This window comes from Carassius carassius, chromosome 3 (genome assembly GCF_963082965.1).
Source record: "Carassius carassius chromosome 3, fCarCar2.1, whole genome shotgun sequence".
NCBI lineage: Eukaryota > Metazoa > Chordata > Actinopteri > Cypriniformes > Cyprinidae > Carassius > Carassius carassius.
In genome coordinates, this window is record NC_081757.1 from 11755856 (window position 1) to 11781269 (window position 25414).

The window sequence follows — 25414 nt, forward strand, 5'->3', positions numbered from 1 at the left end:
TAATTGCATGTGATGTATTTTGTTCATAAAAGAAAACCTTTTACAATTAGATTTTTTTTTTATTGACCTCACTCTCAAAGTTCCCACTGTAAGCAACATTTAAACTCCAGAGTAGCCCTAATCAGTTAAAAACTTCCAGTACAATTCAACAATATTCTGATACCACACAACTAGGTTTAAAGTAGCTCTTTATGGTCATTAAAATTTCAGAAAAATAAATGTGCAAAACAAAAGCGTACACGCATCCAATCCACTGTGCTGGAAAAGAAAATATCCACAACGTATGAAAAAGATATTTTCAATAACAAAAAGAAATCAAACACTTATATCAAACAGCAAAGTCTGCATTAAATGTATTATGCTTACAAACCCAGCCAATTCCACACAAACGCAGGTAATCATTGACTGGGCAGGAGGTACTGTTTGTTGAAGTCTCTGGTGCGAGGTCAGTAACCATATGACCGTTCTATGGCACATTGTTGTGGTCGAGGGGCATCTGTGGAGAATCGTGGAGTGGGCTATCGTGCCCTGGAGGCAGTGGCTGATTTTCTTGGGGTACATTTTGGCGTTCCTGCCCTAGATCCTGTTGATTTTGGGGTGCATCCTGTTGTTGTTGTTCTAGAGGGATATCTTGGTGTCCTGGGGGCAGAGGCTGGTGCTCGGGGGGCACAGGAGGCTGGTCATGTCCTAGTGACTCAGGAACAGCATTCCCTTGAACTCCTATAAAAGTGTTTTGTATTATTGCCAAGAATAACAGGTTACACTTAAATGTAATGTTTAAAACTCTAGTGCATTTGTCAAGAATGTTACATTGCAAATGTGTTACATGTTTAACATTAAAGTATATTTGCGAAGAATGTTGCTTTTGAAATAAGATGTTGTTTAAATGTAAAAAAAAAAACATTTCAGTAATGTCACTATTAAAATACATGTTTCATTTTAAATGTAAATGGTTAAAATTCAAGTATGGCTTGGAATAATGGTGTTGGTATTTTTTTTTATTATTTTTTTATTTTGTTTGTGCTTTCACAACATGTAGCCACGACATTGGAAACCATGTTAACCCACTGCATAAAATAACTGATATAATGTTTCTTTAACCGTCTTCACAATACGGTTAACCTAGAATAACATGTCAGTGGATCTCACCTTTAAAAGCCAGTGTAAGAATAACTAGCCAGTGTAACCTTCTCATGTATCTGGTTATATGTCTGAAGTGAAAGTATTACTTACGTTGCATCTCAAATGTAGGCGGAACCTTCTGTGTTTTGAACCGCTCCATATGCTCCACAGCCTGATAAGGATGACGCACAGAACAGATTTTTTTTCATTTACTTGTTTTTAACAACTCTTCTTGTTTTTTTTTTAAATGCATTGAGCAGGTATGAGACAAATCAGTTCAGTCACCTGCTGCAGTTCTACTTTCTGAGCATTGAGCTGCTCCTGCTGTCGCTCCAGATCCTCTCTCTGCTTCTGAAGGTCAGCCGCTTTCAGATTTAAGTCTTCCTCCTGCCTGGCCAAATGCTCCTCAAACTCTCTCATCTCTTCTTCAGTATATTCCTGGTTCTGTTCTAGAGTCTGGGGTCATCCAATATAATTGTTAAGTTATTCCTTATTAATTAGAGGACTAAGCTTTTAGGCAATAAATTAGGCCAACATGAGAGCATGTATTAGTGGGTATTAAGCAATGGTCTAAATATCTGTTAAGCATGTGACCATACTCACTTCCCAGCTGTCTGGTTCAAGAAACTCTTTTTTCTTTGTGGCAACAAGAAACTCATCTAAGGACACCAGTCTGTCTTTATTAGAGTCAACCTGTAAAGGCCAGGAGATTACAGATTTTAAAAAATGTGTTATCCCCCCCCCGCCCCCCCCCCCCCCCCCCCAGGGATATCGTCAATCTTCCTCAAGTTGCCAAGTCATACAAAGAGAATTCATCATTTAACCTCGTTCATGACATGTTCTCTCATTCGCAGCCTCTCCTCCTCCATTTCAACCATGTCGTCCTCTTCGTTAGTTGGATCATAGATTTTCTCCAGCTGAAAAAAAAAATAAAACATCATAGAAGCCATTTAATTTGCTGCTATATAATAGCAGAGCATGTTATAACTGCAATTACTATATATGTTTTGTTTTATTTGTATTCTGTGGTGAATTATGCAACTGTTATAATTACACTGTATACCTCTTTTGTGAACAGGGCTTCCAGCTCTTGTTCATCAAAGAAGCCATCTCCGTTTGTGTCTGCAATACACACACACACACACACACACACACACAAAGAGCAACATTAAGCATGTCATTTTAACATTCTCATATCCAGAATTCATCTTAGCAAGCAAAAATATTTTACCATGCAGATTGAAGAATGTTTTGGGGTCAAAATCTTCAGGGTCCAGGCCATCAGCCTCTTCCCACACTTCTTTGAGCTGATCCTTGCTACCCTACATAACAGAACACCCGACAAACATGAGCACATCCTCAATGAAATCACAAACATTAAAGGTGCTGTATGTACGTTTTTGACCCTACTAAAGCATTAAAATCCCGTAACATGTTTGCAGATATTTAAGAAACATGCTAGGTTAACATACTTATTTATCTGAAAAACAATGCTACAGTTATTTTCCTTTGAAAATGTGTGTTTGGGCCCGAATGTGGTTCTCTGCACCCCGGGTTACCAGTTGGCGGAAAACACAGCATATTTCATTTCATTCATCATCAAATGCGCTCGTTTATGTTGGTTTAGTCAATCTGGCAACTTGCGTGTGCTTAAGTCTGAGGAGGTGGTGCTGGGTGAAAAAAACCCTCTCCAATATTTTTTATTTGGACTGCAATACCTAGTTCAACCACTCTGTGTCAATCCTACATACAGCACCTTTAAGATAAGTAAATAGGTGGCGACTTACAGGGTGATTGACTTTAGGATGATCAGCATGTTTCTTCTTCATCTCCTCATAGTGCTCCTCTTCTTTCCTCCTGCCCTCCTCATCAAGTGTTTTCAGGTGTTCCCGTCTCTCATGCTCTTTCATCATCTCGTACCTTTTAAATTCTTCATGCCGTTCCTTGTCGTAGTTCTCCAGATCTTTTGTAGCCTATATTGCAAGATCATAAATATGACTAAAATATAATTGCTTGACACGTTTTCGTCTTCAGTTATCTTGTGAATGCGAAAAAAAGAAGGAAAATGGCCATGAGATGTTTCTTGGATGTAAAACAATGAGTATTACATGATGTTCTTTTTAAGCGCATGTGGAAGATTTCAGAAATCCTTTAGAGTGTATTTGTAGAACGCAGTTCAAAAACATTTTTAACCAGTACGGACCATATTTAGAGAGTTATATCAGTCCCACTTTTATAGAAAACCTGAAAATATTAAGAAATTATTAAATCGTAATTTCCAGGCCGGGCAAAGTCTTTGTTCTTGTCCGTAAGGATTATCTTAAGTACCAAAATCAAGTATCAAATAAAGAGAATATTCAAGCATTTAAAGTGACAGCCACAGAATTAAATGAAATATGATAGAAGCTGGGTAACTGGAAGTAATGACGTACCGATTTGATAAGTCTGTCCAGATCCTCAACCTCAAATGTGTGTGGGTTCATGTGGTTCAGATACTCAAACTGTTTGAGTAATGCCTGGTGATCTACTGCAATATCTGATAAACATTAGAGAGAACCGTGTTCAGAGAATGTTTTAAAACCCATTTTATGTTTATGGTCTGGTCATTCATTAGGAGAAAAGACCACTTATTGAACTTATTATTTCTACAGTCATTCTTACCATTCCCTCCTTCAATATCTTGCTTGGCTTTGATCAGGGTTCTCAGACGGCTGACCTCTTGTCTTTTAAGTTCATCCAGCTTGGTTCTCACATGGTGGCTGACAAAGTCAAGCTCTTTAGCCAACTTCCCTTGCTGAAATCAGCAGGAATGAACGGATTAGCTCTGCATGACCTTTGTATTGTACAACACGACACAAATAAACCCATGCCATTTCTTACCTTTATATCTTCCATGTCTGTGTTGTGAAGCTTTTCTCTAAAATGTTGATCTTTTTCAAGGAAATCGATAACTTCCCTGAGATAGCGGTCATAATGTAGTCCAGTGTCCTACAAATATAAATAATATGTGTATATATTAAATACAACAGTGTTTTTTTTTCTTTGTAAATGCTTTCAGAATTGTGAGCTTATTTCCACACAGAAATAACCATGCATATTTATGCATCCTCACACTAAAAGACTACTTACTATAACTTGCAGCCAAAGCTTGTTTTGTAATTCGCTTTTGAAATATCTTACCACACTCTGGGGAGGCTCTTTGACTGTTTCCTCTGGGAGCTTCACCTTAGTTTTATCTATGCTTATCGGCACTGCCTTGACCAAGGACATCAAACTCGCCAACACAAGGCAGCTGCTCATGAGCCCCTTTAAATAGGACATCTGGAAAAATCAGCACACATATAGATGAAACATTAGACGGAGATGACAGCTCGATCATATTAGATAGAGATACTGACTGGTTATGTCGCAAACCCTAGTTACCCAACTACCGTTTTTGGGAGTTCCATATAAATCTGAAGATTCAATTCGAAATATTTTCGACAGCACAATTCGAAAAAGGGTCTTAGTAGGCAACCCAGTAGGGCTTGAGACACAGCCAATGATTGGCAGATCAGCTCTCCAATAAACCCGTTACTAAGGATAAACAACATTAACAGGCAGTTAGCGGGTCACTGTATTAAACTGACGCTCAAAATATACATGGTTTTGTATGGCAAGCCACATGCATTTCAGAAATGTGGTTCGAAAGGCTGGCTGATCTCGACACATACAGGCTAACTTCATTAGCTTTCATTTAACTGAAGTATACGCCAGACGTTATAGCGAAACTCGCTGGACATTTTATTAGTGAAAAGTTGAATTATTGATGCTTTATTTGGGTTTAAGGCAATTCGCAATGAAATAATGGCACTTACGGTGTCAGATTGGTTTCTATCGAGTTATCTCGGTTGTTTTCTGCTTCCTTTCATTACCGCTGGCTTCCTGACTGTCCGCTATCTCGGATTGATGATGATGACTTTACAGAGGCGAGCTCAGCTAACAGAGCAGTGCAGCAGGAGGAGGTAGAGAGCCCGTCCACGTAGATCATTTACAGCGCTTGACTTTCATATTGGGGTTTAGTGATATTGTTTCTCATGAAACGGATTTAAGGCTTCCTGAAGAGGGCGCATGGGGGCTCAGAAAGCGATTCATCGCTCAATCGCATTGAGACAATAATCTTTTCTTTTAAATCATTTGTTCACTAGAATCATAATAGTTAACAATTATTGCGTATAATGGTTAGTACATTTCATACTAATAGAATATGTTCCGAGTAATATCTATAAAAATATTTTAAAATCATTATTTATTCATTGCAAACGCCTGTGATTGGTCCATCCTGACCAGCGCTGAAAAATGTAACGGGTAACAGGTGATAACTATGAGCGTGTGTTTGGATAATAATAATAATAATAATAGATGTTTGGATCATACTTAAAACCCATATAATGACACCAAGAAGCTTTAAACAAATAATAAGCTTAAAAGTACACAATGAGGCGTTGTAAATAAGATAATTATTATTCATCAGGGTGGCTATACTCCGCCCATTTTGTAACTCTGTAGATGCTACTGTTCTATGCGATCATTCTATTTCTATAGCACGCTTAAAGCAGGTGGGCTTTTCTTATAGCGCCACCGGCCGGTGGATATACAAATAATATTGTATTTTATTTTATTTTTTTATTAATCGACAAAACACAGCACGTATAACAGGATGACAGTAATAAACTAAATTATGAAAAATGGAAAGAAATACAATAAAAACATAAACCCATTACATCACATAATGGACAGAATTACAATAGCATTTCATGGCAAAGAACTGGTCTTGATCAAACCCAAAATGTTGATTCGAAATTAGAGAGAGAAGAGACTAAGTATAAAATATAATTTCTGAATAATAAAAAAAAGTAATTTAAATATATTTTATATACAATGAATGTATTGACGAAATTGTCTGCATTTATCGATGACAGAAATAGACGGCCGAAAAACATTTGGAAAAAATAATAGGAAAAAGCTATAATATAAAAATATAAAATTTAACATACTAAACTAAAGTCTGAAAGAAAAGGGGAGGGAAAGAAAAAGAAAAGCAAATGAAAAAGACTTAAAAGATCCTGAAATCAACAGACAGGACGTGATATTTGACATCACTTCCGCCTCCATACTTCACTTCCTCTCGGCCTCGGCTCGGTCTTTCTCTTTCCTCGCTCTCAAAACCGCCATCATGGGTCGTATGCACGCTCCTGGGTAAATGTTTATTTTATGCTAAAAACACATTCTATAGGCCACACTACCAACCCAAAATACGGTTAACTCTTTCTAACACATGTTGAGTCTGGAATATTTGTTTCCATTGGAGCTAGAAAATAGGTTTTGAGAAGTACATTTAGTCCCACGTTCTCTTCCCCTGTGTAGCGCGAGGGCAGCACATGTAGAATCAGGCGCTGTAGGACGGACACATGAAGGATCGTTTCACGCTGATTTAGTTCACATTGGCAGTTTATCTGCGGTCTGATTGTTCTGGTATCATGTGGCTTATTTTAACATAACCTACGTTTGTGTGTCCAATGTGCTCGGCGGTTATTAGGGTTGATCAGACCACCACCTAAATGTATTTGCAGTCGTCAGAACATTTAATAGTCCAACTCTAATTTCATGTTCTCTTTAGATTTGGGATAACCTTTTGTTTACTTATCTCTGCTTTATATAAATGACCTGTTGTCAGTTAACACGTTTACAGTGGGGCTTACTGAAGGAAAAGGGAAATTGTTTAGAAGTTCTAATTTACAGTTTCCTTACAGTAAATGTTTAACTGTTAAATGCTTTTTTTTTAGCAAGGGTTTGTCCCAGTCGGCGCTGCCCTATAGACGAAGTGTCCCCACAGTAAGTCCACTCATTCAGATTTGTGTGGAACAAATAATGAAAATCTAAATGGTCAAGGCTGTTAAAATAGTCCGTTGTTTTGCATTTTAGTGGCTCAAGCTGACATCCGATGATGTTAAAGAGCAGATCTTCAAACTGGCCAAGAAGGGTCTGACTCCCTCACAGATCGGTAAGTTCTTATTGATAGCAAACGAATCTTACCAAGTGCAGTCAGGTCCATTGTATAACAAGAATTTCACAAGATTGTTACAGCGCAGTTTTTTTTCACACCGTGATCATGCAAAGACAAGTTTGAAACCATCAACTAATAGGAATAAAATAAATGGAATTTGTAAAATGGTTATGGCAGTGCCACATTAAGTTGCTTTCCACTAGAAGAGAATGCTTCTGTTCATTTGTTGTTGTTGCTTTTTTTGCATCTATAAGCTCAATGCTTCTAGATGTTTTTTTTCTTTTCTGTCTTATATTCATATTTGTGTATTAGATGTCTGTACTGGGTGTCTTCACAGTTTCATTATGGAACTAATATCACCTGCCATTTTCTCCTTAGGTGTGATCCTGAGGGATTCCCATGGTGTTGCTCAGGTGCGTTTTGTCACTGGCAACAAGATCCTTAGGATCCTGAAGTCCAAAGGTCTGGCCCCTGACCTGCCTGAGGATCTCTACCACCTCATCAAGAAGGCTGTCGCTGTGAGGAAGCACTTGGAAAGGAACAGAAAGGTAATAAAATGGTCATTCATATTACGTTCTGCATCTTTTCAGTGTATATGGTAACTTTTTTTATGGAAGAATCAGTCAAATGTGTTTCAGCTGTTTTGTCTCATCATTGTCACTTGTGTTCTTGCAGGACAAGGATGCTAAGTTCCGCCTGATTTTGGTTGAGAGCAGAATCCACAGGCTTGCCCGCTACTACAAGACCAAGAGAGTACTTGCCCCCAACTGGAAGTAGTGAGTGTTTGACTGTTTTGACATTACAATAAATTCTTTGGCTAATATGTAGTGCACATTTCATTGTCCCATTCTTCCCTTGTAAGAACTGAGATATTTCTGATGTGCTAGATAAAGCTTGGAGGTAAATTAGCAGTTTGGTTTTAATGTGCCAGCACTGCCAGTCCCCTTCACACAAAAAAACGACTTGCTTTCAAAAAAGAGTTTTTGCTGAATTTATTTGATTTGATTTTTTTCATCCACAGCGAATCCTCCACAGCTTCTGCACTGGTGGCATAAATTTGCAGTTTTTGGAAAAAAATAAAATATCTGGTTCAATTCATGTGTTTGTTTATTCTATCAGAACGATCAGCTTTACCCCAGTTGGATATAGAACTGTTGCAGTTGCATTATTTTGTTGTTTGTAAAATACGGCAGATATGGGTGTATTGTCACGTAAACGTCTCATTCAGAATCCATCATAACAATGTTCACTTTACTCTTTTCAAACAACGTTCCTTAATGGTTTATGCAGTTGGAAAGATTTTAATCTTTTGAGTTTTATTTAAAATTTTACAGTCATTAAAGTTTTCTGGCCAGCGTTTTGTAGTGCATGTGCATTATCCTTGTGTTATTGAAAGTGTAAAGAACATTGAAAATAATTGAGTTAAAATTATTGCTCAAAATGGAAAAAAGAGGCATATTGATATATTTGGTATTGTTTCATGGACATTAAATTCAGTAAATGGCCAGTGATCTAAATAAATGTCTAGCTGGCGCTAAGATTAAACAGAAATGTGTGCCATCATTTGTTAGAAAAAAAAATCAACACCAATGTATGTCCACATTTACTGGATCATGAGAAGCTAGGTTTGTGTCATTAGTATATAAGGAAATGCCAGTTATTCTAAGGAAATTAATTAGATTAAGAAGATCGTATAGAGGAAGACTAGAGAGTGGAGACTTGATTCTTCGTAATGTGCTACACTTTAAGTAACAGCGCTAAGGATCTTGTCCACTAGAGGTCAGTGCTCACTCACCTTTTAAAATGCGTTCTAACGGTAATAAAAAATATTCCAACTGTTAAATGGCAAAATTTGTATAGTCTGCATTAATCGCTGCCGTCGAAAAGATTCTATTAAAAATAGTCACCAGGTGTACATGGTATGTTCTTTTTATTAAGGAAAGCAAATGGGCATTAATTAAATATGTTCCGGTTAAGGATGTTTTTAGTCGGCCTTTCATAACCGACACCTTTTATATCCTTTAAAAACTTGATTTGTATTTTTGTTCAATTAACACAGTCTGGCTTTTATTCAAAAAGCATTTAAATAACCGCTTTAAGCATTTTCTGAAAAGCTCTGGCGGTCTATTATGAACGGCAACATAACTCGTTTTCATTTTGATTAAAAGTCATTTAGTTAACTAATAGAGGTCACATCACTGAGATTAGCTATTTTAAACTGTGAAGTGAAATAACATACACTTTCCACAAACTAGCTCCTAGCGTTTCCACCGTGGATGAATCCATACAGCATTTCAATAAATTAGAATGTCGTGGAAAACTCACATATTAAATAAATTAAATGCACACAGACTGAAGTAGTTTAAGTGGTTCTTTTAATTGTGATGATATTGGCTCACATCTAAACAAATTAGAATATAGTGACATGCCAATCCGATTATCAACTCAAAACAAAGGTTTCCTGTGCCTTCAAAATTTGGTTCACTAGGCTACACAATCTGAGTCTGGGATCAAGGCATACAAACGTGTCAAGGAATTCGGCTACAGTTGTCATATCCCTCTTGTTAAGCCACTCCTGAACCACAGACAACATCAGAGCCGTCTCACCTGGGCTAAGGAGAAGTAGAACTGGACTGTTGCCCAGTGGTCCAAAGTCCTCTTTTCAGATGAGAGCAAGTTTTGTATTTCATTTAGAAAGGTCCTAGAGTCTGGAGGAAGAGTGGAGAAGCTTGTAGCCCAAGTTGCTTGAAGTCAAGTGTTAAGTTTCCACAGTCTGTGATGATTTGGGGTGCAATGTCATCTGCTGGTATTGGTCCATTGTGTTTTTTGAAAATAAATTTTGGAGCACTTCATGCTTCCTTCTGCTGACCAGCTTTTTGAAGATGCTGATTTAATTTTCCAGCAGGATTTGTCACTTGCCCACACTGCCAACGCAACAAAGTTTGGTTAAATGACCATGGTGTTGGTGTGCTTGATTGGCCAGCATCAAGACCTGAACCCCATAGAGAATCTTTGGGGTATTGTCAAGAGGAAAATGAGAAACAAGAGACCAAAAAAAGCAGATGAGCTGAAGGCCACTGTCAAAGAAACCTGGGCTTCCATACCACCTCAGCAGTGCCACAAACTGATCAACTACATGCCACACTGAATTGAGGCAGCAATTAATGCAAAAGGAGCCCCTACCAAGTATTGAGTACATGTACAGTAAATCAACATAATTTCCAAAAGGATAACAATTCACTAAATACGTTTTCTTTTTTATTGGTATTACATTTGTTGAGATAGTGAATTGGTGGGTTTTTGTTAAATGTGAGCCAAAATCATCACAATTAAAAGAACCAAAGACTTAAACTACTTCAGTCTGTGTGCATTGAAATTATTTAATATACGAGTTTCACAATTTGCGTTGAATTACTGAAATAAATGAACTTTTCCCCTGACATTCTAATTTGTTGAGATGCACCTGTTATGTCATGTGACACACTGACACTGTTTAGCACGCACTTGTATTTACAGCTATAATACGAGAGAGGAAGAAGGCATTGAGAGTCACCTGTTGCAGATCACTTTATTCTGCATGCAGCGATTTAACTGCAGTTGCCTCTGTATGAACTTCTCCTGAGAAAGAAAAGGAACACTGAGTCACCTTGCAGCATTGTGAGCTGCTGGCCGTGGTGAGGAAACCATCAGCAGTACAATACTGCAGAGCTACACAGGAGTGCACCCCATTACTAAAGGTCTGTGACTGCGAGGGACAGACAAGAGTAGATAGAAGACCTTTTTTTACAGAAAGCCCCTAATTCAAACAAGCTTATTAGCCGGACATGTGCTGTGCTCTGTGTTGGAGGCATATGGCGTTTTATTCAGGCAAAGAAGGGCCACAACATGGAACGCAGTCAGGTCCCACCATGGTGCTGTTGTGCCCAGGGTTATGGTTCTGTCAGTCACAGGATGCTACTCCCAAATCCACTCGACCGCTCATGTCCGTCAAAGCCAAGGGACACGGCTGTGTAAAACTGCTGACACAATATCAAAGTGCCCTCTGCAGATGTCACTTTTTGTTTCATTTTATGAAAATGTAAATGTTTTAGGGGTCTTAGAATGAATGCCAATGTCTTCTTTCGAAATAATCTAGCCTATTATTTATGTATTACAATAGTGGGTGAAATGTTTAAAGCTGAATGCTTTATTATTAAGATCAGTAAAAAAATTGAAATGATTTGTCAAAAATAAACAGAAATATACCCACAGCAGCTGCCTTTGTAGCATATATTACTGCAGCCACAAGCATCTTTTGCCAATGTTTCATCAATGTCTCTTCTGTTTGAGTTTAAGTCATCCTTAGGGGGAAATGTTGCATCAAACCAACAAAAGGCTTGCCGACAAAAGTTCCCCCAACTCCAAAGGGATTTTGTTCTAAAATATTTATACAGCTCTCAAGTGTTTGATGTAGATACACAACTGGAGTCAAATAGCTGTTCTTGGTGAGAACAGAGTGTAAATCGGGGATACAAGGGATAATTCCTGTTTTGTTCAAGGGAAATGGTTCACAAAATTCCCATTAATCCATGCTTTTATCCCAGCCAGTTCATATGATATGGTAACCAAGATTTTACTAAATCGGATATGTTCCTGGATCAACATTCCTGTTGGTCCTGCAACAACATTCATTTGTAAGATTTTGTAAGATTTATATTTTGTATTTATTTTTAAAATACAGTAAAAACTGTAATATTGTGAAATATTATTACAATTTAAAAAAATTGTTTGCTATTTGAACCTATTTCAAAACATCATTTATTTCTGTGATGACAGGCTTCAGTGTCACATGATCTTTCATAACTCATTCTAATATGCTGATTTGATCATCAGCACTGAAAACATCTCTGCTGTTTCATATATTTTGTAACAACTAATTTTTAAACAAATGCTCTAGGACCAGGAAAATGTATTTTTTTCATTGACAAATTTTCATGACAAAATCATGTTTATGCATATGAGATTTCTTTGAAAAATCTAAATCCACACATCTGAACATGAAGTGATGTGTATCGGCTATTTTAAAATGCAATACACACACACACACTAATCTTATGATGAAAATTAATTTATTAATAGTGAGAATACACTAGTTGTAAATTATTTTACTGTTGCCTCTTTGCCACTAATACAGTCCTTGTCTTGTGGTCCATTGACATATGTAGTGTGACTTTGAGCAGTGCCTCTTATACCAGGATGAAATTTATGGATGGAATGAGGAGACAGGGCAAGTCCAGTTTGGCGCAGTGTAAGCATTATTGTAATGTCATGGTTGAGATGGCTCATTCTCAGTGCAGCCAAAGGCAGTCATAAGTGATGGAGCTGATAGATTGAAACCCTCTGCTGTGTCATTTATATTCACCCTGGTACACACACAAACAAGAACAAACATCATGACCTTCTATATTAACTGCTGCCTGCACGGAATGACCTTAGAGATGCACTCTGATTTTTCTGCACTGTTATATAAAAGCAAGAGCACTTTTAAATTATGTTTACAGTGATGTACACACACATGAGTGATTCTTTGTCTTAAAAAGTTGCTTTGTTTTACACTGAACCGATTGCCTATTAACTTCAGTAATTAACTTGCATGACCAGCTTGAACAATTTTTTTCTGTAAACCTCAATTTTTGGGCACGTTTGCAAGGGGAATTATCCATAATTTAACAATGGCGTACTGAGAATAGTGCATTTCTACAATGACATTAGTAATAAAACACTTTTACTTTTGCATGGCTTTTTTTTTAGTTTATTTCCAGAATCCAGTCATGAATTTCCCAGTTCCCATATAACCACTAATAGCAGTTGTGAAATATCCCCACCTGCTGTGTGAACTGCACCCTACATAATGTCATTATTAATCACATTAGTTTGTTTCCCATTTCCTTCATTCCCCAAAAAGTAAATGTTTCCCCTATGTTATAGTTGTAGGTTGAGTTGAGTATAAATAAAAATGTTTCAAAAGATATAATTACTGAATTGTTGAAGACATTTTATTTGCAGAAAGATGCAATTGATCTTGTTTATACACATATTTTCACATACTTGTACAGAAAAGGAGGTATTTTACAGTATAAGGTCAACCGTCATCTGTCAGCCAGACTACAGACTGTAGGTGGCTATAAATAGCATGGACTAGTGGAAGGATAATCAGCTGTTGTTGCAGTTGGATTGTTTCTATTGTAGTGACCCTGCCCTGCCTTAGTGAGAAGTTTGACCGGGTGTGTTCCTGTGGTTATGATCAAGAATGTATGGGAGAGTCTTTAGATATGAGTTTTGAGTCAGAGATTTCTCATACAATACAGATGTATTGGCACGTTTGCTTTCATGGGTAAGTGTATTCTTGTCCAAATATTAGCTCAAGCTCATGTGTCCATTTACCAGCAAATGTTTTGGATAGCCTAGTTAGTTAATATGAAATCATACGACCAGTTAGCCTATGTTATGGTTATCAGTAATAATAAATAATATTATTTATTTATTACGTTTATTTATTAAGTAGGCTATTTAAATATAAAAATATGTAGGCCTAGCTAATTAATTAAACCTTTTTTGAATTACTATAAACATTTGAGTTACTAGATTTATTTAAATATCAATATCTTGAGTGCGCTAAAATATAAAATGAGACACAGTGTAGACACTTTTTTAAAGTGGCTCTTGCATATGATCAACTACCACTGAGCATTTATTAAATATTAATAACATATCTGGGTAGCTAAATAATAATATTCCTGTCTAGGTATATTTAAAGGTAAGCAAATTACCTAATATTTTATTTTTTCTTCTTCCCCTTATTCAGTTACATCACACAAAGGAACAATGCAAACAGGGAAACGTTGCACATCTCAAAGCATGCAAAACAGAACAACTAATATTTTCTTATTAGACCAGCTGCCCACGCGCACGCAGTGACGCAGATCACGAAAAGTGGCGCGAACAGAGTGACGCGAAAGTGTAAACAAAGCAACTTTACACTGTTTTTGTCAGCAGGGAGCCAACAAGGCTTTCTCAGCATGTCTAGGACTCAAGAAAAAATGTTTATTCCGCAAGATATGTTTTCTCTGTCGGGTATTTTTGGCTGGGAAACACGTAGGAGAAGCTTTAGGTTCATAGACAGGTTTAACCTGACTAAAATAATCACTCACTTTGTAACGTTACTATTGTTATTTAAATCATTAGCCACTGTTCGCCTACGTGTTACCTGCCAAAAAGCTCAAATATGTGAAGACTGTTGTCATGACCGCAACACAACAAAATGTCCAATGCAGTCTGGCTTTAATACAAATCTTACAAGGTATAAACAAGTAGCTTATCCAACTGTTTTAGAATGCGCGTGTGTGACTTGCGGGAATGTTAATCTGACCATGCTTTCAAAGTGTAACTCGATCTGCATGAAGTTAACGTTACACTCTTACAGAATTGGCTTTGCTTTAATAAAAGGTTGAATTTCGTCGGCGACATGTGTGCACTCCCAGCATCAACATCCCGCCTGATTAATGATACCCCCTTTCTTTTCTGTCGGCTTATAACTAGGACAAAGACTTTCTCCAAGTTTGGCCTGCCCCTTTAACAGCAGTGCAGCCCTAGTGGTGATTATCGGACTGTCCGGTTCCCTGGAAACTCTGCGGCGCAGCTCTCACTTTAAACCGGGATCATGGCGGCTCCGCTCGGGCGGGACACACTACCTGAGCACTGGTCCTACGGAGTGTGTGGGGATGGCAGGGTCTTTTTCATCAAGTAGGCAGCCTATGAAGGGTTTAATCACAGTCGTTGCATTTTTATCGTGGTTCTGGTGAATCCGCACCTTTTCCGATGGGTCTCGTAACAGGTGTTTCTGTTTTCCAGCGACAAAACTCGCGGCACTACTTGGCTTCATCCCCGCACTGGTGAACCTGTCAACTCAGGACACATGATACGATCAGGTAGGGTAGTAAACTATGCTTTCTAGTCTAAACTTTGCACCCCGTAGTCGGATACTGCGGTAAGTGTGTTTAAAGTGAACAGTGGAAACACGTCCTCTGCATAATTGATGGTTGGCTACTTTCTGTTTCATTCAACTTAATGGAGTATTGTCCAAATATGTCTCTCCCCTTAGATTTACCGCGGGGGTGGGAAGAGGGCTTCACCGAGGAAGGCGCCAGCTACTTTATAAAGTAAGCGATAGTAAATTTCTGGTTTTGTCCTTGTGAGACCGTGAGGATGCGAGTGCAACTGCAAAGCCCTCCCCAACGAGCGCTCACTCACTCCCGCCTCTCGCAGGGATCAGTGTCCGCTGTCTACTCGTACCTTCATGAGTCAAGAAAAGACAGATAACTGAATCCAGTCAGAGGTTTGACTTAATGTTTATTGCTGATTTGCTCTTCAGTGTAGATTATGTGAGGCAATGACATCGGGCAAATGATTTCCAGCTATCAGTCTGTTTGTCCATTGGTTTGTCCAGTTAAACGTCTGGTAGTTTATCCATCCACTGATCCATCTGATTGTCATTTATTTATTCATCCATCAGTGTGGACATCATTTTTAATATTCACTTCCATCCATATTTCTGTCTATTTATTTACATCTATCCATCTAGATCTCACATTTCTGGATTTCTCAGAAGAGGAAAGCTGTTATTGATTAGTACATTTCTGTAACAAATATGATATTTGCATTCTGATTTGCTCAACACGCACACACACACACACACACACACACACACACACACACACACACACACACACACACAATCGTTAGCACTTCCACAACTTGAAATAAAATACAGAGCGATTTATTATGGCACTCAGAAGAGACAAAGGTTTCAAATTTATTATCGTTCCCTCAGACGTTAATGTTTTCCCAGCAGTTAAATATATATTTTTTTAATTTGATACCAAGGTAAAATAATACAAATATTTATAAAACATATTTAGAAATGTATATTGTTCTTTTAAAAAAATGCAAAAAATGCTAGTTTGTCTATGTCTCTGTCTATCTCTCTGTTTGCACATACAGTAATCAGTGAATCCATCTATTCGTCAACATCCATCTCCACCATGTCCAGCAGATGAGGAGACTCATGGGCAGATAGTGAGCAGCAGAAGTGAGATGAAGTAGACTGTGGCAGAGAGAGAAGTACTGCTTAGGGAGCTGCCTGAAAAAAAAAGCTGCTAGGACACTAATCATTTTCAATGATGGTGGCAGGCAGAACTTAGAGAGAATGCAATCCCATAAAATTGGTGGTAATAATAGTGAGAGTATTGGAGATCTGCGGGGGCTGTGGTCAGTGCTGCTGTATAGCACGATGCCTGTATCTCCTGAATTTGACAATATGTGGCTTGGCACAGCCTGTCAGTGATTTTTTTTTAACATTGATCTTGACATTGTATTCTTACTTTCAGGTGTGATCAGTTTTAAGAAAAAAAGTTGTTCTAGAGATGCTTTGGTAGCATGAATAGCACAGAAATGAACGCATAATATGTAATATCCTCCCTGCAATTAAATGTTGTGAACATTGCAGCTGTTCCCTATGTAATGTTTCCCAAGATAATTTTGTGTAATTGTAATAAATACTTTTGTATTAATGAACCAGCTCATGCTCTGAAAGATGATTTCCCTTGGAACCAGTAGATTCTATTTTCAGTCTTTCCTCTGAAATGGATTGTATTCAATATGGAATATGGGAAATATTTCAGTATTACATTATTTAAACATTTCATTACTTTAACATGATTTTTAACCTTATTAGAATTTTAGATTGACACAATACCACATTTGCTTATTGCTTGCATTAGCCCTGAAGTTTTGTATTCTAGCTTTACCTGTCTAGTTGACTTGGAAGACTTTAGATTGCAGTTGATAATGGCAAGGAGATCTGGTTCTTTGATCTAAGGTATATTATGACAAAGAGAGCTTAAATGTGACAGTTAGCAGAATCTTTTACCATTGTCTTTGCAGCAATGCTAGTTAATTATAGAGCCCTCACTACTGTTTATAGTCACCCATGCAGCCCATTACCTCTCTCTGTGCCCAATGATGGAGGAAATGAAGGGCATTGCCCAGCAAGACAGAATGGATTTTCCCATTAAAATTCTTCTCATGTATGACAAAGTGCTGGACCTTAACCTTCCCCATTTAGCGGATGTTGTACCCTGTCTGAACGTGTGTATGTGCCCATATGCCCGTGGAATGACAGAGATGTATGGTGCGATCACACACCCAATTCATGGTGGCTTTGCTCTCCAAAGCCACTTTACCCATTTGGCTCCGCTAATGTGGAAACCACAACCAGATTACCATCATTGTAGCCAATGCATCTTGCCATTAACTGTGCTTCACTGTATGAATTGCTCCATCTGACATATACTGTAAGAATGTTTTTTTGCCTGACTGATTATTAGTTTGTTTACAGTACTTCTGTAAATCATTTGCATGCTCTCTTGTTTAATTAAATTGAGAAATCAACGCGACAGCTGCCAGTAAACAGCCAATGTAATTGCACTTTATGCTGCACAATGCAATATTAACAAACTAATTGGGGCAGCAGGAGTGAATAAGAGGCAATGTGAAGCTACTAGATAAGATTTTTCCCCTTACGGATTTGTGTTTAAATGGTAACAGAGCCTGTTTTTGCCTCTGCACAATTACTTGTTGCAGGATTGCAGTAAAACGAATATTTACTTGTGGCTTATTTTCAGTATTAGCTTTGGAGAGCTCTTGAATTCATTCACCAGAGTAAATATAAAGTGCACAATCCTGTAGTGATGGAACAGGGCTGATGAAGATTGTCCTGTTGGATGGTGCTTTTGGTAACCCAGTTTTATTATTAACATTGCTTTGTGATGTATTGTTCCTCTGTATTACTCATTAAGTTGTTTTATCCAACTTAAGTCTCATTTCACACAGATGCCAAAATATCAGGGAGCCACAACATCTGACAGATCTTCCTTTGGGAATATCATGGCAATCACCCAAGTTATCTCAAAACGCCACCCATGTAGTCCGCGCAATCCAGAATGCATTTAGTGTCTTGCTCTGTGCTTTGCATCTAAAAAGCACCACTTTCCCATAAAGCTGTTTATTTGTTAGTTCAATGCTCCACTGGTGTCTGGCCAGAAAACTGCATCTAGTCAAAGCTGCTATAGTGAGAGGGGGTGTTTTAAAGGTCAAAGAAAATGATTTTAGAAATGTGTTATTGCTGACAGTTTTATTGTGGGCCATGTGAAGGGACTCATTGTGCTGCGTCTGGGCACAGTCAAATACTGAACAGTGTAGCTCAGTGGTCTTAGAGAGCTGAAATGTCAAGACTGTAAAGTAATGCACTTATTTGTGGGCTAAATGACATTACGGTTCCTGTTTTGATCCTGCTGGACATGTCTTTGTGTCATTTTGTGTTAACAGGCTAGAAAACGGGGCTGATAGTAATTTTAGTTAAAGAATGCTAAAAAAGGGGAAAGGCTGCAGTTGCCTATTTCTGCCTTTTTAGGTATGGTGAGTGCCTTTCCAGCCCTTTAATCTGTCCATTTTGTGGTTTAAATTGCATTGCTTACTGTCTGTGGTTATTTGACTCACTTATGCCAAAGAATTTAGCATGCACCATTTGTGTCAAAACTGGCAGTCGTAAGTTACTGTGTGTGCAGTCTGTGCACTACTTCACTCAAACTTTAAAAAAAATATATTTTTTCTGTTATCCTCTTGTAATTTTATAAATCAACATTTAATGGCTATAGACAGCATAGTGTAGAGTACTGAATGCTGTTAAATGTGGAGCAGTAGGGAATAGGGAGAGAGCGATGCTTCAACTGTCCTTGAGACAAAGCACGCTTGGGTTACATTAGGCACGCGCAGACCATAATTTCTGCTGATGTGATTATTATTTTTGTGGTTCATGAGGGACTGCTCTGTATCCGGCATACTGGATTATTATCCAAATTATATTTGATATACTGCAGGCTTGAATTATGCCAAACATTTAATAAGTCCCATAAAATGTATAGCTAATGGATTTACTCAGTGTCTGTACACATCCATCATTCATCTAATTAAGTGATATGAATGGAAGGAAAGCATCTCAGATGTTCCCACTCATTTTGAGAGATTGCTGCCAATACAGAGACACATGTTCTCCATCACTGTATGCAGGAGAGACGACTGAAGGTGGACCCTGAGTCGATAAAATAAATAATAAAAAAAAAAATTTAAGCAGATTTTTATCTGTTAGGTTTAATATTATGCAATTGATATGAAGATACTGTAGTACTTTTTAAGAGGTGTTTGTGGTCTTGTACATATATAATATTGTATGTACAATACAAAAATAATTAATTGATATTTGCATAATAGATTGATTTCTGAGGAACCACACTGGAGTAATGACTGCTGAAAATTCAGCTTTGATATCACAGGAATAAATCACTATAAAATATAATAAAATAGAAAACAGGTATTTAATTTGTAATAATAATTCACAACATTACAGTTTTACTGTATTTGTAATGCAGCCTTGGTAAGTATTAGTGACGTTTTTTTAAAAACATTTAATTCTTTTCCTATAGTTCACAATACACAATACACCTGTTTTGTGGAATGACCTATGTGACTGTATTAGAAGGTTGTGACTCATGACAAATGATCACAGAAAGGTCCACAAAGGTCAGCTGAGCGTGAGGGATGCTTTATTGAACTCTGTGTACATCAGAAGGGTTTGGCTGAGTCATAAAGAGTCAAAGTGATTCATCTCTATAGCCTGCATTGGAGCCTCCGATAGAGAATGGCAGGAGGTCTCAGCAGGCCTCTGCTCCAGCCTGGACGATCAGCCGTGTGAGGAATGGTGCATGTGCAGAAATGTCCTTTCCACTCTACATCTGTCTCGCTTCAGCAGCTTTTCAGAAGGGTTTGAGAGTCAGTGTTGTTTATCAGAGTGACTGTCTGTCCTTCATCTTACCAAGGGCTAATATTGGCAGGTTCACAACTAAGAGAGTCTTTACTAGGACAGTCAGGGGACAGAGGTCTTAATTAGTGCATACTGTGATATCCTATAGTTAAAGCGTTGTTTAGTCCTTGGCTTATGAATGAAAATTGGCAGTATTTCAACATTCTCTTTATTGTCTCTTGTCCTCCTGAATGATTGTTGAAATTGTGTTAGCACCTGTAAATTGAAGTTCTGACTTTATTTGCTCATGTTTGATGCAGGGTTGTCAAGTCCATGTTTTTCCATGGAATTGGGCTACTTACTATATGTGAAAACACCCCTAAACTGCTGCCGTTGGTCGATTTCCCCCCATGGGTTAAATGTTTGAAATATTGCCTAAATTACTTTTGACTTAAATGGCCAATGGTAGGAAGCCTTGGAGCTGTGTTTATGATCAATGGGATCTGCAAATGTCCATGAGGTGGGATCGAACTTAATTAATGTGTGGGTCTGAGGAGGACTTCAGTAAAATTCAGTTGTCAGATTGAGAGAATAAATGATAAAAAGTTTCATTGATAAGTAGTGCTGGGTTGCTTACTTGGGCTATATAATTGTGAGGTGGCTGAATGTTCTGGGTAGGCAATGTTATATCAAAATCTGGCAGAGCCATGGGAAACTGTTTACTGTAACAGAAGCGAGATAGAATATTATGATCAAGTTTGCTTGCTTGAGTTTGATAGGTTCTTGTGCCAGTTCTTCAGTTGGTTACTTTATTATTTTCTCTCAAAACAAGTTTCTCAGGTTACCTTGAATAGAAATTGTTCTAGCTAAAGTTGTTTGATTTTCACATCAATGTTTCTTTGGAAAGGTGTATTTTCATTACTAACTATTGAACAGACGGTTTCATTCACATCAAATTAAAAATGAATATCTCTGGTGATAAGGTCCATGTTGACTCTGTTTGAGAAGCCCTCCCACTCCAGACCCCCTTCTTTCACTTCACTGTTCATCCAACAGCCTGAGCTCAGGCCAAGTCTACATGTCGCTGCCGTGACAACAGCCGCTGCTTGTGCAGCAGGTTTTTGGAAATAAGAGGAGGCAAAACAATGGCGGGACTGTTGAGTGTGAGCGCCATAGTAAAATCAAACTCATTTACAGTACATAAGCCCTGTTGCAGGAGAAATATAGCCTCCTCTTGAGAATATACACTACCATTAAAACATTTGTGATCAGTAGTTTTTTTTTTTTTTTGGAAAGGAAAAAAAAATATATATATATATATTTGTTCACTTCTGATTATTAAGATTTTTATTTGATTTACTTTACACACCAGTGGATAGGAAAAGTTTGTTTTCCTTGTGCAATGTGGATTTCCCAGTTTTTCTGACCCAAAAAGCCAATGGATATTTAGAAAAGTAATTCTGTACTGATTTTGTGCAATTCTAGATCTCCCCAAAGGCACTTAGACACAATGGTGTCCTATTGGGACAATATCCTTTTTGTCATTTGGGTTTACATCCCACTGGAGCTGCAGTGGAAGTGTTGTATTTCCATGAGACTGTAGCCCTAAACTGACCGCATACAGAGAGTTAGATTCCCAAACACCAGCTCTCCGACACTCCCACAGTTGGAACTCTTGGGAAAAAATGTAGAATTTCAGTTTTTGGTATTTTACCTCAATTGCCCTTTCTCTTTAGATCCGCTCACGGTGCGTTGAGCCCACCCACCACTATTCAGTCTCCTGCAGTTCTTAGGACGCCGTCAGTTAATTAACCATGATGTGTTTCGGTAGAGTGGAGGCAAAACACTTTAAATGTTGATTAAAGAGGATGGATTTTCCTAGAGGCACCATCTCCCAGCAATGTCAGTGGAGCAGCATTTGTGCCAAACCAGCAATCCCCCTCCACGTGTCACTGTTCCTGTGGATATGTGTTTTTAAGCAGTCCCATACCTTTATTTCAGAGGCAAAGCTCACTCATCCTGCAAATTACCTTTTGACTTTTTATTTTCTGATGGTGTAGAGTCAGGGTACATTACCTGCTGTCACATCGCTTTGAAATAAAGTGGAGAACCACTCACTCTGCAGAACAGTCTACAGCTAAGTGTTTTTGAGGTCAACTGTCATGTTTTGGATATTAATAGCGTTCTTTACTCTAGATATTTTGTTTAATTTAATCTAGAGACCTATTGGAATGGCCCAAAACATCCAGAGTTTCTTCACAGTTCAGAGTTAATAAATTATGCTTGAGATTAGACTTGATGCTATTGAGAATTGATAGTATGGGGTGTATTTAGGAAAAAAATTCACAAAATAGTTCCTGTGCAAATACTAGTTTTTCAGTATTATTACTATTCTGCCTTGAACCAAAAATGAACATTTGGTCATTAATTACTCACTTCCATGTTGTTCCAAATGTGTAAGATCTTTGTTCATCTTCTGAACACAAATGTAGATATTTTTTATGAAATCCAAGAGCTCCCATGTGTTTTAAAAAAAGGAAATTTTTTAGAAACTTTGATTGTTTCAGGCAAATTTTTGTTAAGTCTTTAAAAATATATTTCTAATTGCTTTCATTATCTTCTTTTACTGAACTGAATAATGTTGCCCCTTTAACAAATAATGCCCTCCAGAGTGTTTAGAGAAAGCATAAAGAGTCATATAAACACTTCATCATTTTATTACTAGGTATATACAACCTCACTTTTAAAGTTACTTGGTTTATTTTCTGTCAGTGTGTGATTTTTGTTATAGCTAAGCATTGTTGGACTTTTTTAGGCCATGTCAGGAATACTATGAATGTCCGTGACCTTTACATGACCTCTGCTCCACTGACCTGTGTTTGTGTAATCCCTACATGTGATTGGCTCACTTTTGTAGTCCACCTCAGTGCCGAGTAGTGGTTGTGCTTCGTTACAGTATGTCAGACAAAATATTGCAGCGAAAGCAAAGTATTGCAAATATTATAGGTGCAGTAGCTCTTTTTGGCTTCTCTCAGTCAGCTGTTTCATACTATAATGTTTACATAGGATGGATGCTTACTCATAGCAGATGTTTACTTCAGTTAGATTGATTTGAAATGCGTAGTGTCTTGACTTGTTCACTAGTTCTGTTTGATCCCTCAGATGTTTTTCAGCATACGCATGAGGCATTATGAGACAGCATGTTTGTGCCAGTGTTACCTCTCTCTCTTTCTCTCTCCCCCTTACCCTCTTTCTCTGAAGAGAATAGGGGATAAAGTGATTATGCTGCGTTTTTCAGTGAGGCAGGAGCCTTTCGCTGTGACGGGACTGCTTAATGTTTTTCTGTTGCGGTGGGGGCTGTGCGCAGTGGAGCCGCAGTGGACCGAACTGTTCATGAGAAAAAAAGAGAAGTGCTCCTTTTGAACTACCTGCAGCATGAATCATTTATCTTGTGGATATCGCGTTATTTGTATCTCACCAGCAACAGCGGGGGTATGCTTATGAATCCAGCCGTGACTGATTGTCTTGAGAAGTCCAGGGTTGGGCCAGATGTAAGAATTGGCTTCCTTTCCATTCATGAGCAGGAATTACAATTGAATTGGCCATGTTTCACAGGAGGTTGAATTGGAATTTGAATCAGAATGACAGGAAGATAAATGGAGTCTCACAAATTGAGGATTTTCACTAATTTTATAAGTTTTGCAGCATAAAATATTTATTTTTGATTATTTATTTAATTATATACATTATTGATTTTGTCTGACTATGCCTATTAATTTCCTGATATATAAATGCTTTCTTCACAGTGTGCATCACGGTATGTTCTCAGTATTTTCAAATAACTCTGTATGGCTTTCAGATAACTTTTTAAAAATAAATATTGACATGAAAATTGGAATAGAGAACTTCATCCAGTATTTATCTGATCAAAAATACAGTAAATACAGCCAATTTCAATATGCCAATTTAGTGTTTAAAAAAAAAAAACATTTCTTATGATTAATGCTGAAAACAGTTGTGCTGCTCAATACTTTTGTGAAAACCGTGATACAGAAAATTCAGATGAACTACATTTATATGATATAGACTCTTTTTTGGAACATTATAAATGTTTTACTATCACTTTTGATCAATTTAATGTGTTAAAGTATTAAAAATAAATGAATTAAAATTATTTAAACTAATTGAGTAATTAAACTTACTGACCCTAGATCTGAATGGTATTGTATTTATAAAATGATTTTACTCAACATATAAACATATATTTGATGGCGTCACATTGTTAACAATTTTTCAGCGTCCTTTGCTACCTAAATTCAATTCATATTCTGAAATCCAAATGAATCACGCACATCCTTGGAGTACCCAGTCCAGTTAAAATGACTTGCCAGAGAGTAGCTCTCAGCCACATTCTGATCTAATCTGGAGCGTAGGAGAACAGTTGTGCTGATTTTCTGCTTACAACTGTTGTATTGTAGCCTCAAGCAATCCATATTGTCCAGACACCGTATGTCACTTCCTTTGAGAAAGAAGTAGGCACCAGATACAAAGTGCCATGGTACCGTCACATCTTCCAAGACAGATGAAAGCCATGACAGGCTAAAAACACATTGTTTGTGTTAGTTGAAACAAATGGGACTGGCTGTAATAACAGAGCATTGACGAAGGGAAAGGACAGAGAAAAGACAATGAAGGGATTGAGAGAGGGGACAGTGGCTGCTTATGTTTTGCAGTATGTCACCGGGACCATTCAGTCAGATGCAGTTTGACTTGTCGTATTTAACCCTCCAGCCCACACTGAATTCATAAATGTGTCTGAGATGTAACCATGCAAGTCGTACTACATGAGAAAGTTTGTAACCCGGAGAAACAGCAGACACAGGGGCCGTAGAGATGCTAGAGTCAATGCCAACATGGGTACCTCATGCAGCTGCCTGCCACTGGGCCGTGTAAACAAGAAGGATGTTGATCGTAAGGAGACAGAGACTCAACTGGAAACTATCAGAGAGGAAGAGGATGAAACTACATCAGAAGAGGAAAGGTATGAGGATATTATACACAGTAGGTTAATAGTTTTAATACTCAAGGGCAAAGTAAACAGCTGTGGTAGAAGGATCAGAATTAATCTGTTCTGTTGATGGCGAACTCTCAGAATCTATGAATGATTATTTCTCATTTTGCCTTATTTGCTAGTTGTTTTATATTCCTTTATAGTGTTTTTCTTTAATATTTTGATTGAGCTTTTTATTTATTTTGAGTTTATTTCAATTGTAGTTAAAGTTTTTGTAATTTTGTTTCATTTGTCTTTCAGTTTTAGTATTTATTTTTTAGTTTATATATTATATTTTATA

The 25414-nt window shown here is 37.6% G+C and overlaps 3 protein-coding genes and 1 non-coding gene across 9 annotated transcripts in view; 3 read left to right on the forward strand and 1 right to left on the reverse strand.

Moving 5' to 3' along the window:
• Nucleotides 1-171: 171 nt before the first annotated feature.
• Nucleotides 172-5141, reverse strand: LOC132119401 (nucleobindin-2-like). Its single transcript, XM_059529314.1, has 13 exons — nt 4980-5141; nt 4303-4443; nt 4003-4110; nt 3784-3916; nt 3555-3658; nt 2910-3095; nt 2354-2444; nt 2186-2244; nt 1947-2039; nt 1726-1815; nt 1408-1578; nt 1234-1294; nt 172-720 (listed from the first exon to the last, which is right to left on the reverse strand). Exons 2-13 carry the CDS (start codon nt 4441-4443, stop codon nt 467-469), a joined length of 1491 nt encoding a protein of 496 aa, XP_059385297.1. The 5' UTR covers nt 4980-5141; the 3' UTR covers nt 172-466.
• Nucleotides 5142-6252: 1111 nt separating this feature from the next.
• Nucleotides 6253-8264, forward strand: LOC132114200 (small ribosomal subunit protein uS15). Its single transcript, XM_059522317.1, has 6 exons — nt 6253-6360; nt 6948-6996; nt 7087-7165; nt 7547-7716; nt 7844-7944; nt 8190-8264. Exons 1-6 carry the CDS (start codon nt 6338-6340, stop codon nt 8221-8223), a joined length of 456 nt encoding a protein of 151 aa, XP_059378300.1. The 5' UTR covers nt 6253-6337; the 3' UTR covers nt 8224-8264.
• LOC132128887 (small nucleolar RNA SNORA19) lies at nt 7996-8124 on the forward strand. The gene has a single exon (XR_009428404.1). It is a non-coding gene; the product is annotated as a small nucleolar RNA SNORA19 (small nucleolar RNA).
• A 5953-nt stretch (nt 8265-14217) lies between the features above and the next one.
• The window catches only part of LOC132119407 (pleckstrin homology domain-containing family A member 7-like), a 156482-nt gene continuing 145285 nt past the window's right edge, over nt 14218-25414 (forward strand). For 2 of the 6 annotated variants that reach the window (XM_059529328.1, XM_059529337.1), the window contains exons 1-4: nt 14219-14507; nt 14747-14950; nt 15059-15135; nt 15309-15366. In XM_059529328.1, the coding sequence (XP_059385311.1) occupies nt 14868-14950; nt 15059-15135; nt 15309-15366 (218 nt within the window). In that variant the 5' untranslated portion in view covers nt 14219-14507; nt 14747-14867. Of the gene's footprint in view, nt 14508-14746; nt 14951-15058; nt 15136-15308; nt 15367-25414 lie in introns of all 6 variants that reach the window. The other 4 variants (XM_059529354.1, XM_059529345.1, XM_059529364.1 and 1 more) reach the window with 4 other exon arrangements.

Bases quoted from the DNA above. Each gene is read 5' to 3' on its own strand.
- LOC132119401 (XM_059529314.1), bottom strand. From the start codon at position 4,443: ATGTCCTATTTAAAGGGGCTCATGAGCAGCTGCCTTGTGTTGGCGAGT. The intron at 4,111-4,302 runs GTAAGATATTTC...TTATATTTGTAG, and splicing joins AAGAGCCTCCCCAGAGTGTG to GACACTGGACTACATTATGA. The intron at 1,579-1,725 runs GTGAGTATGGTC...GGATGACCCCAG, and splicing joins TTGAACCAGACAGCTGGGAA to ACTCTAGAACAGAACCAGGA.
- LOC132114200 (XM_059522317.1), top strand. From the start codon at position 6,338: ATGGGTCGTATGCACGCTCCTGG. The intron at 6,997-7,086 runs GTAAGTCCACTC...TTTGCATTTTAG, and splicing joins ATAGACGAAGTGTCCCCACA to TGGCTCAAGCTGACATCCGA. The intron at 7,945-8,189 runs GTGAGTGTTTGA...TTTCATCCACAG, and splicing joins CTTGCCCCCAACTGGAAGTA to CGAATCCTCCACAGCTTCTG.